The sequence below is a fragment of the Petromyzon marinus genome, chromosome 47 (assembly GCF_048934315.1).
Source record: "Petromyzon marinus isolate PM22_M1 ecotype Great Lakes invasive population chromosome 47, UKy_Petmar_22M1.pri1.0, whole genome shotgun sequence".
NCBI lineage: Eukaryota > Metazoa > Chordata > Hyperoartia > Petromyzontiformes > Petromyzontidae > Petromyzon > Petromyzon marinus.
This window is the reverse complement of record NC_133713.1, coordinates 5,639,111-5,664,981: the sequence shown is the minus strand read 5'-3', so window position 1 is coordinate 5,664,981 and position 25,871 is coordinate 5,639,111. Positions and strand designations below refer to the sequence as shown.

The following is a 25,871-nucleotide window of genomic DNA, read 5'->3' as shown; positions in this document are numbered from 1 at the left end:
GCAATTTAGATTTGTGTGTGCAACTGAGATTGTGTGCGCTTTGTGTCCAACTGTGATTGTGTGCAACTGAGATTGCGTGCGCTTTGTGTGCAACTGAGATTGTGCGCGCTTTGTGTGCAACTGAGATTGTGCGCGCTTTGTGTGCAACTGTGATTGTGCGCGCTGTGTGCAACTGTGATTGTGTGCGCTTTGTGTGCAACCGAGATTGTGTGCGCTCTGTGTGCAACTGAGATTGCGATTTGTGTCTTTGTTCGTGAACAGCACTTGCCCCTAAAGTGTACGCGGCTACACGGGCGACCTTTGTCTTGAGTGCCATTGTTTGTTCTCTGTGTGTGTAGTCGTGTGGGGGGAGCTTTCGTGTCGTGGTTAGCCAACTGCGCTACGAACATGAGAATCCGAGTTCAATTACCGATCACGTCTAACTCACCAACACCAATGACGAAAATCCGAACGGGTCCTGTGCCTCCCCCTAGGTCGAACGCGCTGCGCTGTGTAAATATTGGCACGGGGGGGATAAGGGCAAATAAACTGAATATTTAACAACTAAATAATGTTACAAATTTACACTGAATTTAGCATTTGTAAAAAAAAAACAAATACTTAAAAATTAACAAGGCTAAGGAATTAATATTCTTGGTTCTTTCGGTAAATAATAACAATAAAATAATAAAAATATTTGTTATATCTTTTTATTATTTTATTGTTTATAAAATAATAAAAATATATTTTTTTATTATTTTATTGTTTCCCTTCTACGTGGTGACTTTACCGAAAGAACCAAGAATATGAATCCCTGCAGTCACGAAAGCTTTAAATCAAACTTTAAAGCTAAGGAAGGCCGGAAAGTGACTTTACACAATTTAAGTGTACAACAAATATGATTTATAGAAAACAAACGACGCGATCAGGCGACGGAGAAAACCTCGCAATATTTAATGCAATGTAACGACAAAAACGATGCTCTCTACTCATGGTGCGCAGTGAACTGTAAACAAATTGGCTTCACGCGGTCGAGTAGACACGAAATCTTAAACTACTCCTGCGCGGTTCGTGTATTGGGCACTCCCACCCAGCCCCTCGAGTGCCGTGCGTCCTTAATAGGAGCTCGCTAACAGCACATTGCCACCAAACTGTGTAAGGTGAGTAGGTTGGGATGTACAACGAAATCACAGAGCCGTGTCTCTCGAGTAAGTTATTTCCTAGCTTACCACCAAGATGGGATTCTCCATGCGGGAGTGCACATACATGAGGAGCGGTGGTGCAGCAGTTAGCGCTGCACCGCTATCCGGACCCCACCACCCGAGGTCGATTCCCTGCTCACGGCCACCAACAATCAGTGGCGGATATCTGAACCAGCCCTGGGCCTCCCCTAGATCGACTCAGCCTCAATTCGAATACTTGGTGCGATGTGTAAACATCGTCACTTGGGAGACAAAGGCGGCCGGGCGTGGTGCTGACCTCACACCCCCTCGTGTGCCGTTCCGTCCTTCACTGGTACTACTCTCTAACAGCACTTGCCCCAACAGTTTGTTGAGGCTATATGGGGGATCTTTGTTTTTTGTATGTACAGTATGCATACACTTTCCATCCACTGCTGTATGAAGGCCTCCGACACGCCGTATCGGCCATCGTGCTTTTTTGACCATACTTCACCACTCTGGTAAGTGTAGGTTGGTGAATAGGGTAGTAGGAGACAGAGGGGTTGCCCAGGAGCGCTTCAGACGTCACTCTGGACATGTGTGAACGAGAGCTTTATAGCTCATCGGATTCCTCCAGTATAAATCAATATTCTGATTCACTCGCCACTGATCTTAGCCGGTAATTCAACTAACCACTGCGCCACCGCTCCACCCACTGTGTGCGTGTGGTTTATACAACACGTGCGTGTGTGTGGTTTATACAACACGTGCGTGTGTGTGTGGTTTATACAACACGTGCGTGTGTGTGGTTTATACAACACGTGCGTGTGTGTGTGGTTTATACAACACGTGTGTGTGTGTGTGTGCGTATGCTCGATGCAACATATAATGCATTTGGAATTCATAGGTGAATGTGTACATCTGTGTACACACCGTGCATCAATGTGGGTGCATATACGATTAGTGTATAGCCGTAATCATATTTAAATGTTTTACAGGTGTATTAATAATCACGTTTAGTACGTTGCACTTTTAAAGTAATTGAAAATAAGTGCTAACGTGTGTAGAGATGTATGGTACTGTATAATATGTATGTGTGTGTGTGTCTATATATAGAGACAAAGATAGCCCGTATAGACATGCAGACTTGGGGCAAGTGCTGTTAGCGAGCACCTATAACACACACACACACTCCTTGCATATGCATGCACGCACACCCGCACACGCAACTATACTCTAATAGACACACACACGTACTCTCTCTATTTCTCTCCCTAACACACACGCACACAGACTCGTATGCGTATACGGGATTGTGCGAACGAATTCGGAATCAGAGTATTCACTTCTGCTGGAGGAATCCGTGCTGTTAGCGAGCACACATTTAAGGCTGGTGCACTGTCAAAGCATGATAATGACAACTTCTGTTGCGCCCTAATTAATTACCCCCCCCCAACCTCTCTCTCTCACTCTCAGCGATCCGGTTAGGCTGTAGGTGAAGAGACGCAACGGACAAGGTATCAACAAACTATAAACTATTTATATTTGACAAGGTAAGGCCAATTCAGCTCTATAGCTCTTTATTCAGAAGCGACCTGGCCACAAATGATAGCGCAACGAAGTGGCTTATCATTATCATGTGGAAACGTATAGCAGCCAAATTTCTCTAAAAGCATGACGTCGTTTCGAAATGTGGAGGGAATAGAACCGGAGGGCTCGGGAGAAAAATCCACGCGACCACGGGGGGAGAGAGAGAGACACGCAAACTCCAAATATACAGCACGTGTCAGGGTCGGGATAGAGCCCATGGTCTCCTGCATACCAAGCGAGGCAGTTAACATCTCCTAGCCACTGTGATGATGATGATGATGAGAGACACGCAAACTCCAAATATACAGCACGTGTCAAGGTCGGGATAGAACCTACGACCTCCTGTACACCAGGCGAGGCAATTAACATCTCCTAGCCACTGTGATGATGATGATGATGAGAGACACGCAAACTCCAAATATACAGCAGGCGTCAGGGTCGGGATAGAACCCACGACCTCCTGTACACCAGGCGAGGTAGTTAACATCTCCTAGCCACCGCACGATGTTAGTTTGCGTCATGCATTAATAACGCGCGGCTCCGCGTCGCCCTCCAAGGCCCGCGTGTTGACCACGGCGGGGTACAGACCGCCCCACCTACACGCTCATCGGGAGTGTTCACCCGGCACTGGTTCATGCGAGGCACGCGAGGCACGATGAACGTCGCGACCGGGCCCTCGAGGTTCGCTTGCGTCCAACGAATGCCCCCCGACTTAAAGAAGCGCTCCCACCCCCGCCTCCCAAAGAGCGTTGTTCGCGCAGTCGATGAACGTTCGCTATGCAAACAATTCTTTCGTATATCGTGTTTAAGTAATGTTTGTAGCATGCTAATAATAATAATCGTAGCAGTCACAGTAATAGCAATAATAATAATAATAGGAAGCACGCGTTGTTGTGATGCCAAATGCGCGTGCCACGCACTGTGGCACGCGCATGTTAATTCGCAGCCCCCCTCTTCAAACGGCGCCTGTGATGAATTTTTTAAAACTCCGCACATCACAGGAGGCAACGTCCACGTCGCAATGAAGTGGGAATAGTAATGTTTCATTAACCTAGTTTTGTCCACCACCACGCGTGCACCCCCCCACCTCCACTCCCCCCACGGTTCTTCAAGAGCTCCTCTAGCACGACGGAGAGAATCGCACGGCTCCCCCACCACCACCACAACCCCCCCCCCCCCCCCCCGCCGAGTGCTGCAATGATCGGCGGCGAGGAATCCAAAACCCCCGCATGCCACGGCCTGGTTCAACACAGACACCGCTCGGACGGTATTCGACGAGAAACACTGCGCGCGTCATTAAGTAAACAAAAAAAGATATATGATAGGCGACGTTTCGAGCAACGGCCCTTCTTCGTGGCACGTAAAAGATGTGATGTGAAGAAGGGTCCATAGCGCGATGAAGAAGGCCCATTGCTCGGAACGTCACATATGCTTTTTGTTATTGTAATATTTCAAGGTTGCTCATTGCGCTCGTGTCCAACGGTCAGCGCAGCAGCAGCAGCAGCAGTTGGTAACCTACGGAACAACACGGCCACGTGTTCGGTTCGTTTGAGCCGGTGGTCTTGACAAGGCTGAGGTCATTTGGAAGGCTCGACTCGCATGCACACGCCTCGCAAGGCTTCGGGACGTCCACGTGCTCGACCCTTTTATGAGCCCGCAGCCCTCAACGACATCGTGCCCCACGCGTTAAGTGAGTTTTGCGCTGGCGGTCGATACAACGCTGGGGGCATTTGTCGCACGCAAAAAACTCGGCGAGTCCCACGGCACGCGAAATGCGAGGCGAGTTGGGAGCAGCGGCGGCCGTCTCCCGCTGCCTGTGGTTCAGGGGTCACCTCGGCGGGGCCGTCGGCGCGCTCCTCCTCGGCGAACGGGCAGCGTTGTTGCAGGCATGGCCACCGCACGTGACCACCTTGCAGTTGCGTCACGGGCGTAGCACGTGTTGGCCCGATCTGATCAACGGTGTCTCACGCGTCGCGATGTCACCGTGCGTCACAGGTGACAGCCGAAGTGCAAAAAATGTTTTAGCCGAGTTGCTTTGTTTCGTCTGTTGATGGACTCGAGGTTTGGAGCGCATTGTTTAATTTATTTTTTGGACGATTTGTATTTCATTTTTTTTTCATGTAAAAATAAAAATAAAAATTCGCCGCTCCGATACTTTCATTCGACATCGGTAAAATCTGTTCGCTCGGAGCGACGCGCCAGTAAAGCTTTGCGACCCCCTTTGTTCAAAAAGAAGTTTGTTGAAACGTGAACCGATATCTCGACGTTTCGTGACACTGCCCTCCTCCTCATTGCTGATTATTAGGTAAAAAAGATAACTTTCGGTCACGGGCACAACTCTACGTGTGGGGTTCACAATTAACACGACACAACTGGACACATTCGTCAATAATAACAAACCGCGTGTGTGTCTATGGCCTCGAACCTGGAAAAATATATATAATAGGCGACGTTTCGGGCAATGGCCCTTTCTTTATAGCATATTCATAACACAATTATAAAAAATAAAGTGCTACCCGGGCGGCCTACATCCAACAGGGGATAGAAAATGACTGTGGATGATGGAAAGGATAAAAATGGTTGGTGATGATGACGATGATGCTAACTACACAGCATCTGATGACTGTGGTGTTGATGATGAAGATAACGATGATGTTACGATGCTTAAATGGGCTCGAGCCTACGTAATTAATACGCGTGATCATCATCATCATCAACATAATCATCAACAGATGACAAAGGAAGCTAAACAAAAGGCACAATAGCCGCGCACTTTGGCCTTTACAAATTTCGCCGATTTATAAAATAAAACAAAACCCCCTGGACAATATCTCACGCAGCATCAGCTAGCAGTAGCAGCAGCAGCAGCAACATCATCATCAGCACCGCTCTCAATGCACCTCGCGTGTATAGACGCAGGCATAATGGCTCGAGCGGGCACCTCGTTATCTGAGCACCGATGGGACGTGAGTCATTATGCTCGCTTAATTTGCATCGCCTCCTAATTGCGTTACGCCTGGCCCCGGCCTAACACGCGTCCATAAAGGGATTAATTGAAAACGGCCCTCGGATGAAATATGTTGGACGTGCGATGCTCGTAAATTCGCGCGTAAAAAAACTTGCATGGTAAATCACGCCGTGTGGTGTACTCAACGAAGACCACCCTACCACCACCCTCCTCCCACAACCCTCTGCGTTCCACGCGCGGATACCGGTGAACAATGCGTGCCGTGGTTGTGCGAAACGAGGTGGGGGAAGCGGTGGCGCAAGTGGTGAGCGCACTGCGCCTACGAACCCGTGACCGGCGCTCGGAGTTCGATTCCCGCTGACGTTGGCGGCATCAGTGGCGATTATTTGAACCGGTTCTGGCCCTTGCCGAGATCGATTCGGCCTATAATGAGCATCCCCGGCGCGGTGTGTACATGTGAACGCCGTGGGGAGATAAAGGCGGCCGGGTTTGGTTCTATTATTGCTTAGTGGTAGAAATATAGATTTTGTATATATGTATTTTATGCGTATATATTTGGTGAATACATGCTCGCGTATACACAATGCAAGCGTTTGCTAATGTGGAATCCACATTACAGAAAGAAACACGTACATAGAATATGCGAGTATAATATTCACGAAACGTGTACAAAAATAATACGTGTGTATGTCTGTATGTTGAACTCCTTTCGCACCGTACGTAGCCAACCGCGCTAATCTGGCGTACATAATCTACACATACACAATATAAATATATACACACAGGCCCACACGATATAATAAATACACATGCACAGATAGGCATATGCATAATATGATGATATTAAATCGAATAATTCGGACAGAATATACACACCAATTAAAAAAATATAATCATATACACACACACGTGCGTAACGTACATACATAAAATTCAGTCGAAACTTACAGAATCTACACATATATACTGTAGACATGCGCGCACTAAATATAACATAGAGACGGAAGACACAACAAATATATAACAAACACACACATACAGGCAAATAACACAAATACATGCATTCACACACACGTATAAAATACTGAATCAACAAAAACTCGAATGTACACAATGCGACTACATAAACATACACAACGCGCGTGAAATCGAGAATATTCAGAATTACAAAGACAACAGAATTCATACCTTCCCGAATGTTCACGTAACACGCATACACGGAACACACACACACACTTCAAAACACAACACACACACGCACGCATAAGTAAACTACACACAAAATAATGTGTATACACGCACACGTCTTAAACACAACCATATAAACACGCACAAAACACGAGCGTAAATAATTTACGAGTACCACGCATACGTAAGTCATACGCAAATTGTGCACAGTACACGCATACGTACTTTGTATGAACACACACAACGGACAGGCATTGCAATGAATAAAGTTAGTAAACACACACACAACAGACATACACATTCACACACAACGAACACACGCGCACGGCGACACAATATACACAATATAGTGCAATAAAACACAAAACTATGAATATAGTCGTACACTTGTATTGTTCGTCGATAATAATTATTATATATCGCGTCTGTATGTTGTGTGTGCGCACGCTCTGCGTATACATCTACGTGTGTGTGTGCTCATTTTGTGTAGGGGTTAGGGCTACGAACCCGGCGAGACCCAGGTTCGAGTCCCCCTCGCGGCCAACACCACGTGACGATTAACTGAACCGGTCCTGGGCCTCCCCTAGGATCGACTGGGCCTCAAATGGATCCCTGGTGCGGTGTGTGTAGTAAACATCGCCACTGGGGAGACAAAGGCAGCCGGGCGTCGTGTTGGCCCAGCCACCATCTCGTGTGCCGTTTCGGCCTTCATAGGTGCTGGGTAACAGCACTTGCCCCAACAGTCTGTTACAGGCTGTACGGGGGATCTTTGTCTTTGGGTACGTTACTCACGAAAACCGTCATCTGGCGACTACAGTATCAACAACATCACCACCACCATCAGCCATGTTAAACCCACTGCTGTGGGGAAAGCCGCCGGGAGGGCCATAATCTCCTTCCCGGGATCGATGCTAAATCATTGATACCTTTTTGGGCGGACGTCAACAGCGCCCCCAACATAGGAATGTGGAATTTCCAACGCTGCCTGTGGCAGGAGGTTAGATAACGGGAGCTGAGAAACGAAGCACAAACTCTTACACCTGACGAGCAGAATTTATATAGAGACAAAGATCCCCCGTATAGCCCTAACAGACTTCTTGGGCAAGTGCTGTTAGCGAGCTCCTATGAAGACCGGCACGGCGCACGATTGGGTGGGTGGCCAGCGTTACGCAGCGGCAGCTCGTTTTAAGGTTTAGTCGACCTAGGGGAGGTCCAGGACCGGTTCAGATAATCGTCACTGGCGCGCCTGTGTGGATACACAAAGATCCCCCGTGTAGCCTTAACAGACTGTTGGGGCAAGTGCTGTCAGCGAGCATCTATGAAGGTCGGCACGGCACACGAGTATGTGGGTGGCCAGCACCACGCCCCGGCCGCCTTTGTCTCCCCAGTGTAGATATTTACACATCTCACTAGCTACTCATTTGAGGCTGGGCCGACCTAGGGGAGGCCCAGGATCGGCTGAAATCATCTTCGCCGGTGGTAGCCTTGAGCGCGAATCGAACCCGGGTCGCCGGGTTTCGTAGCGGAAGCGCCCTAACCGCTACGCCTCCGCCCCTCACTGTGTGTAGACGCGCGCGCACACACACACACAACGCACACACACACACAACGCACACACACACACACACAACGCGCACACACACACACAACGCACACACACAACGCGCGCACACACACAACGCGCGCACACACACAACGCGCACACACACACACACACAACGCGCACACACACACACACAACGCGCACACACACACACAACGCGCACACACACACACAACGCGCACACACACACACAACGCGCAAACACACACAACGCGCACACACACACACAACGCGCACACACACACACAACGCGCGCACACACACACACAACGCGCACACACACACACACACAACGCGCACACACACACACACAACGCGCACACACACACACACACAACGCGCACACACACACACACAACGCGCGCACACACACGCACACACGCACACACACACACAACGCGCACACATACACACACACAACGCGCACACACACACAACGCGCGCACACACACACACACGCGTGCACACACACACAACGCGCGCACACACACGCGTGCACACACACACAACGCGCACACACACACACACAACGCGCACACACACACAACGCGCGCACACACACACACACGCGTGCACACACACACACACACACAACGCGCACACACACACGCACACACAACGCGCACACACACACACAACGCGCACACACACACGCACACACAACGCGCACACACACACACAACGCGCACACACACACACACAACGCGCACACACACACACACAACGCGCACACACACACACAACGCGCACACACACACACAACGCGCACACACACACACACAACGCGCACACACACACACACACAACGCGCACACACACACACACAACGCGCACACACACACACACAACGCGCACACACACACACACAACGCGCACACACACACAACGCGCGCACACACACACACACGCGCACACACACGCGCAGACACACACACGCGCACACACACGCACACACACGCGCACACACACGCGCAGACACACACACGTGCACACACACGCACACACACGCGTGCACACACACACACACGCGCAGACACACACACGCGCGATCGCACGCACAGGTCGCATGCTGAAATATCAGCCTCAGATTCATTGACAGAGAAATCCATTCACTGTGATCTCAGCTGGCAACGGCTCCGTGTCTTCACACAAATGTGTTTATTTTTTTATTTAAACACCCGACCAGCGGATTTTAAAGGGAGTTGGTATAGGAGGAGGCAATGGTGATGTCTCAAGGAGAGTGGTGACGCAGGGGGGGTGGCGCTAGATGAGACCTGAAGTCAGTTGGTGGTGGAAATGTAATAATTGCTGTGTCCTATGACTGAATGCAGACGTGGTGTTCACCGTGTCGTGGATGCGCGTTAGTAGCCCAGGATTCTCTCCGTGTACAATTGAGAGTGTGTGTGTGTGTGTCACACGGGCAGCGCTACGAACCTGGAGACCAGAGTTCGATTCTCGCTCACGTCCAAAACCACGTTGACGATTATCTCAACCGGTCCTGGGCCTCCCCTAGGTCGACTCAGCCTCAAATGAGCAGCCGGTGCGGTGTGTAACCATCGCCACTAGGGAGACAAAGGCGGTCGGGCGCGGCGCTTGCTACCCACCCCCTTTGTCAAAGACAAAGCTCCCCCGTATAGCCTTAACGGACTGTTGGGGCAAGTGTTGTTAGCGAGCAGCACCTATGAAGGCCGGCCCGGTACACGAAGGGGGGGGGGGGGTCGGGTGGGTAAGGGGGGGGGGGGGTGGTGGCCAGCACCACGCCCGGCCGCCTTTGTCGTGCTTGTGCGCGCGCGTGTGCACGGGGAGCGGTGGTGCAGTCGTTAGCGCACCGCGCCACGACCACGGCAACCTGAGTTCGATTCACGAATGCGCCGATGCCATTAATGGCGACCGATATCCGTCCCCCCGATTCCGGCTCTCTCCTAGGTCGACTCAGCCTCAAACGAGAATCGCGTGCGTTATTTAAACATCAGCAACCGGGGAGGCAAATGTGGCAGGAATGTGTTGACAGCTACATCGGCTATCCGTACGCCGTTCCGGCTATAATATTTCCTCGCTGACAGCACTTGGGCCAATAGCCTGTTAATGACTCTACCAGGCATGGGTGCGTGATGTGGTTATACACACACCGACAATGGAATCTCCATCGGTAACCATCTTGTCGCCTTGTCAATCGCTTTCAACCTGCGCGTCGTGTTTAGTCGTGGAATGAGAAGCGCATCGCAGCGGGACGTTGGCCAGAGAGTTTGACGAATCGGAGCACACGCACGAGACACACACACACACAGCCAAACAGACACACATACACAAACAGACACACACACAGACAAACAGACACACACACAGCCACACAGATACACATACACATAGACAAACAGACACATACACACAGCCAAACACACACACAAACACACACACAAACACACACACACAAACACAGACAAACACACACACAGCCACAGAGACAAACACACAGACAAACACACAAACACACACACACACAAACACACAAACACACACACAGCCAAACAGACGCACACACACACAGCCAAACAGACACACACACAGCCAAACGAAGCCAAATATCCACCGTATAGCCTTAACAGACGTTTCGGGGGTGTGCGTAGCCAGCGCCACGTCCAGGCCGCCTTTGTCTCCCCAGTGACGATGTTGACACATCGCACTGGCTACACGAATTGAGACCGAGTCGATCTAGAGGGAGTCCCAGGACCAGGTTCGTATGATCGTCACTTGTTGTTGTCGGCCGTCGTGAGTGGGACTCGAACTCGTGTCGCGGGTTCGTAGCGCAGCAGGGACAACCACTACACTTCCGTTCCCCCGTACATATTGACAACAGACACAGGCACGCGGCACACACACACAGACACACACACATTCCATAGGACGGTCAGATAGAATCACACCCGGACTATCGATTGGAATGGCACACACACACAGGCGTAACATAGCATGCAGCTAAATTATCAACAATCATTACACACTGAGGGCATGCGGTTGCATTCCCTATAGTGGACTGGAACTCGGTCACGTGGACAGTGTCGCAAGTGACACACTGCTCACAGCACTTGCCCCAGCAGTCTGTAAGGCTGTACGGGGGATCTTTGTTTTGACTGTGCAGTCATGATACGACATGAGGACGACACGTGACACAATCATAACAGTCAAATTAATCAAATTACAATCATAATAGCGGACCAAATCCTAACAGCGGATAAAATAACAACAGCTAATACGATCATTGCAGCTAATACAATCATAATAGCGGATACAATCATAACAGCAGATACAATCATTACTGCTGACAGAATCACAACAGCTGATACGATCCACAATAGCAAATACAATCACAACAGCGGATACAATAACAACAGCTGATACAATCACAACAGCTGCCACAATCATCATAGCTCGTACAATCGCAACAGCTGAGACAATCGCAGTCAAGAGCCACGGCTGGGTGCTTTGGTGATGATACATTTTCGGCAATTTTTACGAACTTATTGGCGTGGCTGCTGCTGCTACCTAATCGATGATGCACAAAGCAAAGCCAACAACAACAACAACAGATCCTCAATACATTCGCAAAGAACACCGCGCGTGGCCTTCAAATGAAAAGAAAGAAACAAATGTATAATACGCGACGTTCCGAGCGATATCCCTTCTTAAATAGCACGTACGCGATTTGTTTAGCCGCAGCCCTAAGCCTTCGTCCTAATACGTAAGCGGTGTATATGCTGTTTAAAAGGGGAATTTGCCCGAAACGTCGCACGTGATAAATTTATAATTTAAGGCCGCACAGTGTGATTGAAGAATGCGTTGATTTTTATTTCCATTAACATAAAATACGAGGAGCCGTGCGGAAAAAAAGAGAAACGTCAAATAAGATGGCATGTCGCAATCCTCACTTTCCGGTAGAAAACCGGATAAAAGTCTTTTGATTTAAAGCTTTCGTGACTGCAGGGATTCATATTCTTGTTTCTTTCGGTAAAGTCACGTAGAAGGGAAACAATAAAATAACAAAAATATAAAACAATAAAATTCTCACGACGTTTCGACTGGAACACAAGCAATCATCATCAGGTGTGAAAACCACAAAAATATTTTTTTTCTAATTTTCTTGTTGTGGAAAGAACCAAGAATATGGATTAAAGTCATTAAGGTAAGCTTTTTTTTTAAACACAGCGAATCTGCGTTGCGAATAATAAACGCTAACGACGACGACGATGATAATAATAATAATAACATTCAAACAATTCAGCTTGAGCGTGTGAGTTTAAATTTTCACGCGATGCGCGTTGGCCCCAGTCCCCGCAGAAACTAAAGCTGCGGACAGAGATCGCTCACCAATAATAACGCCTCACCAGCAACTGGTGAGGCGACCGTAGTCTCTTGTCGAGCGAGTCTGCAGGCTCCGCTGCTGATGAGACCCGGAAAGTCGAAACTGGTCACCGGAGCCCGTGTACAAAACGCGAATGCTACTGGTCAAACCCACAGATTTACGTTTTGTAGAATTCACACTCATTGATGGGGGACCTATACGTAGACACATACAGAACGGAGTTAGTTTCATTCATTCATTCGTTGTTTATATCGGTAACATTATTATTGTGGCTACTGGAATTATATTATCCGGTTTTTTTATTACAAACATGTCTCGTTTGATGTGAATTCTGTATCGTTTCCTGGACAGATGTTGACACACAGATCCCCCGGATAGCCTTTGACAGACCGCTGGGGCAAGTGCTCTTAGCGAGTACGGAACACGAGCGAGTGGTGTGGAAAACACCACGCCCGACCGCCTTTGTCTCCCCAGTAGTGATGTTTTACACACCACACGATAGATATCCACAACTGATGTTGGTCGTGAGCCGGAATTAAACACACACACACACACAGACGTGAACACATACACATGAACACACGTTAACACAGACGCTTTAACATAGACACAAAGACGTTAACACAGACGCTTTAACATAGACACAAAGACGTGAACACACACACGCTTTAACATAGACACTAATACGTGAACACACACACGCTTTAACATAGACACAAAGACGTGAACACACACACGCTTTAACATAGACACAAAGACGTGAACACACACACGCTTTAACATAGACACAAATACGTGAACACACACACGCTTTAACATAGACACAAAGACGTGAACGCACACACGCTTTAACATAGACACAAAGACGTGAACACACACACGCTTTAACATAGACACAAAGACGTGAACACACACACGCTTTAACATAGACACAAATACGTGAACGCACAAACATAAACACAAATACACACAGACGTGAACACACACACACACGTGAACACACATACATGAACACACACACGCTTTAACATAGACACAAAGACGTGAACACACAAACATAAACACAAATACACACAGACGTGAACACACACACACACGTGAACACACATACATGAACACACACAAGCTTTAACATAGACACAAAGACGTGAACACACAGACGCTTTAACAGACACAACGACGTGAACACACACGCTTTGACATAGACACAAAGACGTGAACACACACAAGCTTTAACATAGACACAAAGACGTGAACACACACACGCTTTAACATAGACACAAAGACGTGAACACACAAACATAAACACAAATACACACAGACGTGAACACACACACACACGTGAACACACATACATGAACACACACACGCCTTAACATAGACACAAAGACGTGAAAACACACACACACACGTTAACACAGACGTGAACACACACACGCCTTAACATAGACACAAAGACGTGAAGACACACACACAAGAACACACATACACACAGACGTGAACACACATTAACACACACGTGGACACACACACACACACGTGAGACATCTGTCGCGACCGTGTACAGACCGGTTCATGTCTAACTAGCGTAACTAGCGTAACTTGCGTGACTAGCGTAACTAGCGTAACTAACGTAACTAGCGTAACTAGCACTAGCACCGATACTCGCTAACACGCGCGAATATCACGACGCGTTTCATTCAATAACAATCGGCATTTGCGCAGGCGATGTACATATAGGGCAAAGATCCTGCGTATAGCCGACGAAGGCTGTTGAGCCCAGGACCGGCGGGTGTTGGCGTCCATGATCGGGAATCGAACTTGGGTCGTACAGGGTTCTTAGCGCAGCGTGGGGCGCTAACCACTACCCTACCGCTCGCGTGTGTGTGTTATATATTGTGGGGAGCGGTGGTGCAGCGGTTAGCGCGCTGCGCTACGAACCCGGCTGTCCCGAGTTCGATTCCCGTTCACGGCCAACACCCAGTGGCGATTATCTGGACCGGTCCTGGGCCTCCCCTAGGTCGACTCAGCCTCAAATGAGTACCTGGTGCGGTGTGTATAAACATCGCCAGTGGGGAGACAAAGGCGGCCGGGCGTGGTGTCGGCCACCCACCCCCTCGTGTGCCGTGCCGGCTTTCATAAGGTGCTCGCAAAAACATCACTCGCCTCAACCGTCTATTAATGCTACACGGGGGAGCTTTGTCTTTATGTATGTACACAAGACACACGCACGTGGACACTCACGCGCGCGCACGGTCCAGCAAGCACACGGACGCATTCGCCTCTTGAGCGGGTGTCATAACCCACGCACCCCCCCCCCCCCCCCACATCGTTCCTCGCCGCGCCTCTGCCCACGACCTTCGTGGCTCGGGGCTCGAGGGAACGAAGGGCTCCTCTCGCTGACCCCGCGGGCTCAAGGAGTCGCGTGCCCCACTTACCGAGGGCTGCTTCCTGACGCTGTCGATTTAAGCGCCCGAGCGGTCACCACGACGCTCATTGCGGCTTCTTGAAATTTGAAGCCGGTGGTTTTTTTTTTGTTGTTTAACGAATTTTTTTGTTTACCGAATTCGAAACAACAACAACAACAACAACAAAATTCGTCGCTTCTTGGTGTTGTTGTTGTTGTTGTTGTTTTGGTTGCCGACCCGTGCTCTGGGTCAAACGCGACTGTGGTACACACACACAGTCGCGTTCAAATCCTGGTGGCGGCCGGTCGATTTAAACGAGTGCCGCTTTGTGTGCGGAGGTCAACGCGTGGATTGTCCTTTGTTTTGGAGAAACTCGCTTGCCGCCATAGGAATGTGGAATTTCCACCACTGACAGCATGGCTGTGAACAGGAGATGGGCATTGATCCATTGCTCGTTTTAGCAGACGGAAATCAGCAGCAGCAGTGAAGCTGCCGCGCCCGATTGAGATCGGATTTAATAAAATGATGCTGTCAAAAAATAAACTAGTATTTTTATTTCACCAGGCAAGGCCCACTGAGCTGTATAGCTCTTTTTTTTAGAAGCGACCTGGCCACAAATGGAGGGAAAACGGGGAGGACCCGGAGAAAAATCCACGCGACCAAAGGAAAAGAGAGAGACACCGCAAACTCCAAATATACAGCAGCAGGCGCCAGGGTCGGGATCGAACCTACGACCCCTCCTACATACCAGACGAGGCAGTTAACATCTCGATTCCAGCTCACTAACACAACGACAGTAATATGGGTGAAATAAGATGGGTAAAGTGGGGACGGTGGATATTCATATCAAGGTCTTTGTGTCTGAGCATTAACCAAGACAGAGAAAAAGAACCTCCCTCCCCCACCTCGTATAGCCGCAACAGCCGCTTGGGGCAAGAGCTGTTAGCTAGCACAGCCATCACGACCGCCGCCTCCATCCAGCAGTGGATTGCATGTGCGAGAAACGTCATAGAGAATTATAATAATATTGTGCACACACACGCAACATTGTGTTAATCTGGCACGACGTGCCAGCGGCCAGAGTGGTGAAGCATGGTCACCCCCCGCCTCCTCACCTGCGCCCTACCACATAGCTTGGGGAGGCCTCCATCCAGCAGTGGATTTATGATTGAACTCAGCACTGTCCATAATCAGTGGCGATATGGAACGGGAGGCTATTGCAGTCGTCTCTAGCACTGTACATCACGCGGGGGTTATACACGAAGTTGGGGTTGGGGGCGGTGGGGGTTGGGTAACATAGGGAGTCTCGTATGGACGCGTGTCAGCACATGTACACCCGAGCGAGCTCACGGCTCCTGTGGTTCTATTTGCCGCTGCTAAATTAAAGCCGTGGAGCAATGATCTCGGCCCCACGTTACCCGGGCGGGGGGGGGGGGGCGGGCGGGGCTGTGGCGACGGCGTGGGGAGACGTCCATCCAGCAGCGGAGAGACCAACACCTTTGCCCGATGATAATGACGATTGATAATTACGATGATGATGCTTATGATGATTATGATGATGATGAGAGGAGCATACCCGTTCTCTTTGTGCGGTCGAATGAACGAACGAATGTCACGGCCAGAGGCTCTGTAACACCGCAGGCGTAGGTGCCGTTCGCCCTTAATAGGTGCTCGTGAACACCTCTTGCCCCAGATGTCCGTGAGAGGCGACACGGGGGAGCGTTGGGTTGGCGTCTGTGCCGTTGTCGCGTGACCGACGCGCTGCGCTACCAATTCGGCCAACCCGAGTTCGATTCGAGGGCCACGGATGACAACATCAGCGGCGAGGAAAAACAAATTTCAAAGTGGATTTTTGTTTGTTTGTTTCCTCCCGCCGTGGCACCCTTAGATCGACTCAGCCTTAAATCGAGTAGCTCCCTGCATTGGGTACAACGGGAGCCGCTGGTGTTGGAGACGTCGCGTTGCGTCGCGTTAGCCTTAACAGGCGCTCGCTAACAACACGTGCCATTACAGTCTAGAAATGTGCACTGCTATTCTGTGTGTCTTTGTGGTTACATTTACACGGTGTACGTACTATAAAGACAAAGACAAAAAGCCCCCAGTATAGTCTTAATAGACTGTTGGGTTCAAGTGCTGTAAGCGAGCACCCATTGAAAGGCCGGCACGGTACACGAGGGGGTGGGTGGCCACCACAAAGCCCGGCCGCCTTTGTATGGCCAGTGGCGATGTTTACACACGGCATTAGTTACTCATATTAGGCTTAGTCGACCTAAGGGGAGGCCCGGGGCTGGTTCAGATAATTATCACCCGGTGTTGGCCGTGAGCTGGAATCGAACTCGGGTCGCCGGGTGTCGTAGCGCAGCGTAGCGCTAACCGCTACACTACCGCTCCCCCACAATGCGTACTATATATATACATGCACACACTCTGCGCACTACATATCAGCGTAGCACGTTTATATATGTTATTAAAAAAAAACTTTTCAAAGCGACACATCATGCTGCAGTAATGTATGTGAAATGTCGCTAAATATACAATATTGTTTCCACATATACTGCATTGGTTGTATTAATCGCTGTAAGTCAGTACGTTGTGTGTACATACATTACCAAGATTGTACATTCAGACTATATATTTATGTCGGCCAAAATCCGACTAACGTACTATTCGAATGGAAATATATTTACAGTGCTTCGTTAATCCACTGCTGGATGAAGGCTTCCCGACGCCGGCCGTCTCGAAGGCGTGGAGGGATTTTTTTCCAGGACCCGGTTCGTGATTTCGCTCGCCACCGATGTTAGCCGTGGCTGGGAATCGAACTCGGGTAGCCGGGGTCGTTAGCGCCGCGCGCTAACCACTGCGCCACCACTCCGCACACACACATACACACACGCACACACATACACACGCACACATACACAGACGGACCTCTGCACGTGTATATATTTAATCAGCAAAAGTAAACATATATACAGTACACACATACTGTAATATAACGTAACATCTAAAATGTTTTTACGATCGTTAGCACCCCCCCCCCAAAAAAAAAAAACCGTCTTGAATAAAGTTCGAATGACGTTCGCCAGGAACATTTGTTCATAAGCAGAACATTCCCAGTCGGGTTTTCCTTTTGTTGCCAATCATCAGCATTGTGTGGCCGTGTAAACAAATGGCTCTATTGCTTTGCTTGGCGCTCCAGGCAAGAGCACTCCACCGACACAATGCGGATATCGTTGGAGTCGGTGTGTGCTGTATGTGTGGTGTGTGTGGCGTGTGTGGTGTGTGTGGTGTGTGTGGTGTGTGTGCGTGTGTGTGCGTGTGTGTGGTGTGTGTGCGTGTGTGGTGTGTGTGTGATGCGTATGTGGTGTGTGCGTCTTCAATGCTTGTATTTAATTCGCGATGTCATGTTGTGAGATTACTATTGATGTGGATTGACCATGACTAAGGATTATGATGATGACGCAATCCCTTACCCTAACCACTGCTCCACCATCCTTACCCGGCAGACTTGTCAAGCCCGCTCGCAAGGGACAGGTGGCCGAGTCACCTTGTTCCGAGCAGGGACAGATGCCACTGGGGGTGCCCTTCGTAACGTTTGAGGATGAGATGACGTACAGACGCCAAGGTCGCTACATCTCAAATGCTGTAACGATTGTAATAAAATCATTGTAATGTTGAGAATCGGTGGTTGAGTTAAAGGTGTTCTCTGAATGTGTATGGGGAGCGGTAGTGTAGTGGTTAGCGCACTACGCTAAGAACCCGACGATCCGAGTTCCATTCCCGCTCACGGATATGTGAACCGCTCCTGGGCCTTCCCTAGCTCAGCCTGAAACGAGTATCTCGTGTCGTGCGTAAAACATCAACACTTTTGGGGGGGGGAGGAGAGGGGGAGACAAAGGCGGACAGGCGTGGTGATAACCACACCATCCTCTCGTTTGCCGTTACGGCCTTGATAGGCGCTACTCGCTAACAGCACCTTGCCCCAACGGCCAGTTAAGGCTACACGGGGGATCTTTGTTACGTACAGAACGACCTCGGTGTTTGTGACGATAAGATCGGACGATATTCTGTGTCTCTTCGACCCGGGCACTTACAGAGCCTTAAAAGCTGCCCGTTACAGGCCACCGCAGTCGATACAAAGACAAAGAACGCCCGCCGTCCGACTTACACGGGATGTTGGGGCAAGGTGTTGTGAGCGAGTGGCAATGCACACGCAACGGGCCAGTACTAGCGCCCGGGCCGCCTTTGTCTCCCCAATGCTGATATTTGCACACAGCACCAGGTACTCATTTGAGGCTGAGTCCACATAGGGAAGGCCCCAGGGAACAGGTTCAGACATTCGCCACTCGTTGTTGGCCGTGAGCGGGAATCGAACTCGTGTCGGCAGGTTCGTAGCGCAGTGCGCTCACCGCTACGCTGCCGTTCCCCACTACGTACACACAAAGACAAAGGTACCCCGTATAGGCATATGCACCGTCGGGACAAGTGCTGTTAGCCAACACCTGTATTGGTTTAAATCCCGCGCGAGGTGGTGGAAGTGGTGTAGCCAGAACCACACCCGGCCGCCTTTGTCTCTCCTGTGCCCGGTTTCCATACCGCACGAGGTACACATTTTTTTAAGGCTGAGTCTACCTAGGTGAGGCTAACGACTGGTTAAGATATTGATTGCCGATGATATTATCCGTAGCCAGGAATCGAACTTTGAGGGTCTTGTTCGTAGCGCAGTGTGCTAACCATTGCGCCACCACTCCCACCAGTCTATCCACACATAATGCGATTACGAGAAACATATCCGTATGTACATATATCACATATGTACACACACGAATACATATAAACACAAGCTAAATATTATCGGTGCATTACTAATCAAATCCAAATACTCCCCGTATAGCCTGAACAGACTGTTGGGGCAAGTGCTGTTAGCGAGCACCTATGAAGACCGGCACGGCACACGAGGGGGTGGGTGGCCAACACCACGCTACCGGCCGCCTTTGTCTCACCAGTGCTGATGTTTCTACACCGCATCGGGTGCTCCTTTTTTAAAATGCGCGTTGAACTTTTTTCGCACCGTACGTAGCCGACCGTGCTCATCGGAGAAAGGTCAGGGCCAGTTCAAATATTCGTCGCTGATATTTGGTCGCGAGCGAGGGAATCGAATTCGGGTCACCATCCGAAAGGAAGTCCAGCGCGCTAACCAAGACAATACCGCCCCAACAAATATACACACACACTTTCTTATACACACATGCATATTTAGAGACACGCGCATAATACGTACATCTAAACATATAGATACACATACATACACATATATTCACGTAGCGCAAATAAATACACACATACACAAAAAACCAGTGCAAACATATATACACAGACACTTACACGCGTATATATGCACACAAATACAAGCATACATGCATGCAAAGACAAAGACCGCCCGTACAGCCTATTCAGGCTGGTGGGGCAAGTGCTTTTAGCGAGCACCTACGAAGACCCGAATGGCAAACGAGGGGGTGGGTGGCCAACACGACGCCCGACCGCCTTTGTCTCCCCAGTGGCGATGTTTACACAGCGCACCAGGTACTCATTGCAGGCACGAGTCGAGCTAGGAGAGACTCGGGAATGGTTCAGATGATAGTCGCTGGTGGCCGTGAGCGGGAATCGATACACATACATACACAGCGGCACGTACATGCACAGAGACACACGCGCGCGCTTGTGTTGGCAAGCCGACCTCGTCTGTGACTGAGAGACAGAGAGGCAGACAGACTTACAGTCAGGCAGTCATGTAGGCTGACAGCCATACAGGCAGATAAGTCATACGTGCAGGCATATACACAGCAATAGAGACGGACGGTCAGCTATAGAGACAGTCGTACAGACAGACAGCAGTGCAGACAGAAGGTCAGCCGTACAGACAGTCGTTACAGACAGACTGCAGTACAGACAGACGGTCAGCCATACAGACAGTCGTACAGCCAGACGGTCGGCCATACAAACAGTCGTACAGACAGACAGCAATAGAGACAGACGGTCAGCCATACAGACAGTCGTACAGACAGACAGACAGCAGTACAGACAGATGGTCAGCCATACAGACAGTCGTACAGACAGACAGTCAGCCATACAGACAGTCGTACAGACAGACAGCAGTACAGACACACGGTCAGCCATACAGACCGTCGTACAGACACACAGCAATAGAGACAGACGGTCAGCCACACAGACAGTCGTTACAGACAGACTGCAGTACAGACAGACGGTCAGCCATACAGACAGTCGTACAGACAGACGGTCGGCCATACAGACAGTCGTCCAGACACACAGCAATAGAGACAGACGGTCAGCAATACAAACAGTCGTACAGACCCACAGCAGTACAGACAGACAGTCAGCCATACAGACAGTCGTACAGACAGACAGTCAGCCATACAGACAGTCGTACAGACAGACAGCAGTACAGACAGACGGTCAGCAATACAAACAGTCGTACAGACAGACAGCAGTACAGACAGACGGTCAGCCATACAGACCCTCGTACAGACAGACAGCAATAGAGACAGACACACAGCCATACAGACAGTCGTACAGACAGACAGCAATGGAGACAGACGGTCAGCCATACAGACAGTCGTACAGACACACAGCAATAGAGACAGACACACAGCCATACAGACAGTCGTTACAGACAGACATCAGTACAGACAGCGGTCAGCCATACAGACAGTCGTACAGACAGACAGCAGTACAGACAGACAGTCAGCCATACAGACAGTCGTACAGACATACAGCAGTACAGACAGACGGTCAGCCGTACAGACAGTCGTACAGACAGACAGCAATAGAGACAGACGGTCAGCCATACAGACAGTCGTACAGACACACAGCAATAGAGACAGACGGTCAGCCATACAGATAGTCGTTACAGACAGACAGCAGTACAGACAGACACACAGCCATACAGACAGTCGTACAGACAGATAGCAATAGAGACAGACACACAGCCATACAGACAGTCGTACAGACAGACAGCAGTACAGACAGACGGTCAGCCATACAGACGTCGTACAGACAGACAGCAGTACAGACAGACAGTCAGCCATGAAGACAGTCGTACAGACAGACAGAAACAGACGGTCATTTATATATACAGACCGCCAAATACGCAGTCATGCAGACTGACGCTATATTCACTTTATGTGCACAATATATCGTGACATACGAGCGACGAGACACAGGCACTTGCGCGCCGCACTAGGTTCCAAGTCCCTTGTGTATCTAGTATGTATGTGTGTTGAACTTCTTTCGCAACGTACGTAGCCAACCGTGGCTAATCGGAGGCGCGGGTACATATCGAGATCACGTGTTAATGTTTTCGTATTATTATTATTGTTGTTGTTGGTCAAACAGAGGGCAAGTCTCAGTTGGAGGAGTCGGGACCATCCTGGGGGTCACACAGAGAGTGAGAGAGAGATGGGGAGTGGGGGGGTGTCGAGGTTGCAGGGAGCAATGAACATCAGCTCGTGTTCACGGGCTGGGTCGTGCCTTGGCGAGGCATATCATCCAGCAGTGGATCGACCGTGGCTTACAATGAACGACGATGTCGATGTTGAATGCTGAGTGAGATATTTTTATTTGCGGCATTCACGGGGCAGGGAGGGCGAGAACGTCGCTAGCTGAGACTTAGACTCGGTAATGTGGTGTCCTCTGCCGAGTGTCTGCGCTGCGTAATTGTACCGAGTTGGTCTGTGAATGTGCGAATGCGTTAATATTGATATTAAACCACAGTGCAGAGTATATGCCAACAATAATCAATCTACACGCGGCGTATACGCTGTGTTGATCTATTCAAGATGCAGCATGTATTCATGCACGTACACACACACACAATAAAATATATCGTGTTCAACCGTACAGATTGTTGGGGAAATTCGTTTAAGCGAGCAGCCGTCAAGGAACGGCACGAACGGAGGGATGTGAGCATCACTACTCCCGGCCGCCTTTGTCTCTCCAGTACTGATCTTTTATACGCACTGCATGAGCTAACCTACAGGACGCGCAATATAGGTTCGCCACAGATGCTGCTGCAACTACGACACGGGATTGAACTTAGTTCGCTGGGTTCGTAGCGCAGCGCGCTAACCACTGCACCAACGACCTCACCACTCCCACACACACACAAACACACACACACTCTTTAAACTACAACTAAAGTGTCTCGCTCACCATCCCGGCTCACCGCTGGCTTTCCCCTCGCTCACACTCACCCACTAATACACCCTCCACCACCCCTCTCTCCCATCCTCATTCGGCATAGCCGTGGAAGAGCGATGCATGCCACGGACACGCGTGAGACAATAGACGGCCGAGTCGATGGGCACAGCACCGGGCGAAGCGCGGACAACGGGAGAAGTCGCGGAACCGCGCAGAACGCTCGAACCGGACCGCAAACTTGGCGAGTGGAGCGACATTCCGTCGGCATCGCCTCGAAGTCGCAACGCGCGCGGGTTCAACTCCGTGATCGGCGGCGCCTCGAACGCCTCCCCGCACGCCCGCCCGTACGCCCCGCCCGACTGCCCCCCCTCTCTCTCTCTCTCTTACCGTCTCGGCCCTTGGAGACACCGAAGTCGCTGTCCTCCCTCTCGCTGTCTCCGTCCAGCCCTAACTCCTTGCTGCTCGGCGGGCGGGGCAGCATTGGCAGCCGCGGGGCCAACCCTGCCGATAGGGACCCCGCCATCGCTTCTTCCCTCGCCGCAGCAGCAGCAGCAGCAGCGGCAGCAGTCGCTACAATCTCGTCCGTGGCCATGCCGCTCCGAGCGCGAAGCGAGCCGCTCTCGAGGACTTCGCGGTAAGTAATTCCGTCCTTGCGGTCCTTCACTTTGCCCTCGAATGACTTTGAGACGAAGGCCGTGAGCTCCTCCATGCTCGGGATCTTCGACGGCAGGGAAGCGGCGAGCTCGGACTGGGCAGAGCGATGACGGGGGAGGATGCTGCTGCTGCTGCTGATGATGATGATTGTGTGAATCACACCGACGAGAGCAAATATTGTCCGTACAACGAAGCCGTTCGTCTCGTAAAGATTTCTCTTTTTTTTGTTTGTTACAAAACTACAAAATAAAGTAAGACATTTTTTGTTACAAAAATAATGCTCATAAAATCAATAAATAAATTGCCCGCACTGAACTTGGCGGCTCTCTTTTTAATAAGTACAAATAATGATGATAATAATAAAAAACTGCGCTACGCGCGCCGCGAGTTGAAATTTCTTCGCGCCCTCGGCGCAGCAACGTGGAGTTTGCTCCGCAGCCTTCTCCCGGCAATTAACGCGGCGGCGGCGGCGGCAGGGGATGGATGAACGGCAGGGAGAGTCTGGCTTTTTTGTAGGTGATCTTTCAGAAAGGAGGAGGGGGTGGTGGTGGTTTCAGGCAATAGAGGAAATCTGTTACAAAATTTCGCGGGGGGGGGGGGGTGGGGGGGGGAGAAGAGGTGGGGGGAGGAGGAGGAGGAGGAGGAGAGGTGCTAAGGGGAGGGGGGAGTAGCAGAAGCGGCAATAGCGGCAGCAGCAAAAGATGCTGCTCCAAAAAATGAGCCCGTTGCCCACAAGTCGCGGCTGCTTATATAGGGCGCCGAGACGAAGGGGCTCACGGCGCCCCGCGGGTTTGCCGACTCCGCGTGTCCGCGTGCGTGCGCGCGCGTGCGCGTGTCTGTCCGTGCGCGCCCGTACCGCAATTAGCGAGCAGCTAATCGCTGGCCGCGTTGTGCATTACACCCTTATCGCCGTGTCATCGGCGCGAAGGGGTGGCTTGGCGGGGTGTGTGGGTGGGTTGGGTGGGGACGGGCAGGAGGGAGGGATGGAGGGGGTTGGGATAGGAGTTTAGTGGGGGTTGGGGAAGGGAGTGGGTTGGTGAAGATGGGAGGGACGGCGGAAGCTGTTGTGGGGAGGAGGCTGCGTGAGAGAGAGATGGAGAGAGGGAAGGAGGGAGGGAATGAGGGAGAGAAGGCGGGAGGGATATGATGATGATGGAGGGAGAGGCAAGAGTGAGAATGGTGCCGGGTTGCCTGTGGATGGGGTCTGGGGTGTGTGGGATGGGCTAGTGGCTTCCTTGTGTGGGAGGAGGTGGGTTGATGGTGGTGGTGATGATGATGGGGGGGACGTCGTCGTGGGAGGGAGAGCGGAGGAAGGAGGAAGAGAGGGGGGGCACACACACACTCTCTCGCACAAGGCAGCTACCCATTGGCCGCTCCGGCAATCCATCGCCCCATTTGACAAGAGCTTCTAATTAATTCAATTACATTGTATCCCTGTCGAGGGAACGAGCTACGGAGCGCCACGCGGAGGAGGAGGAGGAGGAGCAGCAGCAGTAGCGATGATTCTCGAGATGGACAAGGGGCCTCGCGTCGGCGGGGGGACTCGTCGAGCGCGCAGCGCACGGGACTCCTGCGGGCCGGGTTCGATTCCGGGACAAGTCCCTGCTGCTCTGTTTGCGAAGCGGCCGGGCGCGCACGTGGGCGCGTGCGTGTGTGTCTGAGTGTGTGTGTGTGTGTCGGAGAGAGTGTGTGTGTGTCTCAGTGTGTCGGAGAGAGTGTGTGTGTGTGTGTCTCAGTGTGTGTG

General features: G+C 50.7%; 1 protein-coding gene across 4 annotated transcripts in view; it reads right to left on the bottom strand.

Moving 5' to 3' along the window:
- Positions 1 to 24,902, bottom strand: part of SHOX2 (SHOX homeobox 2) — a 42,673-nt gene extending 17,771 nt beyond the window's left edge. The window contains exon 1 of one of the 4 annotated variants that reach the window (XM_032971923.2): positions 23,861 to 24,902. In XM_032971923.2, coding sequence (XP_032827814.1) covers positions 23,861 to 24,182 — 322 coding nt within the window. In that variant the 5' untranslated portion in view covers positions 24,183 to 24,902. The remainder of the gene's footprint in view (positions 1 to 23,860) is intronic. The other 3 variants (XM_032971922.2, XM_032971925.2, XM_032971924.2) reach the window with 3 other exon arrangements.
- Positions 24,903 to 25,871: the final 969 nt, after the last annotated feature.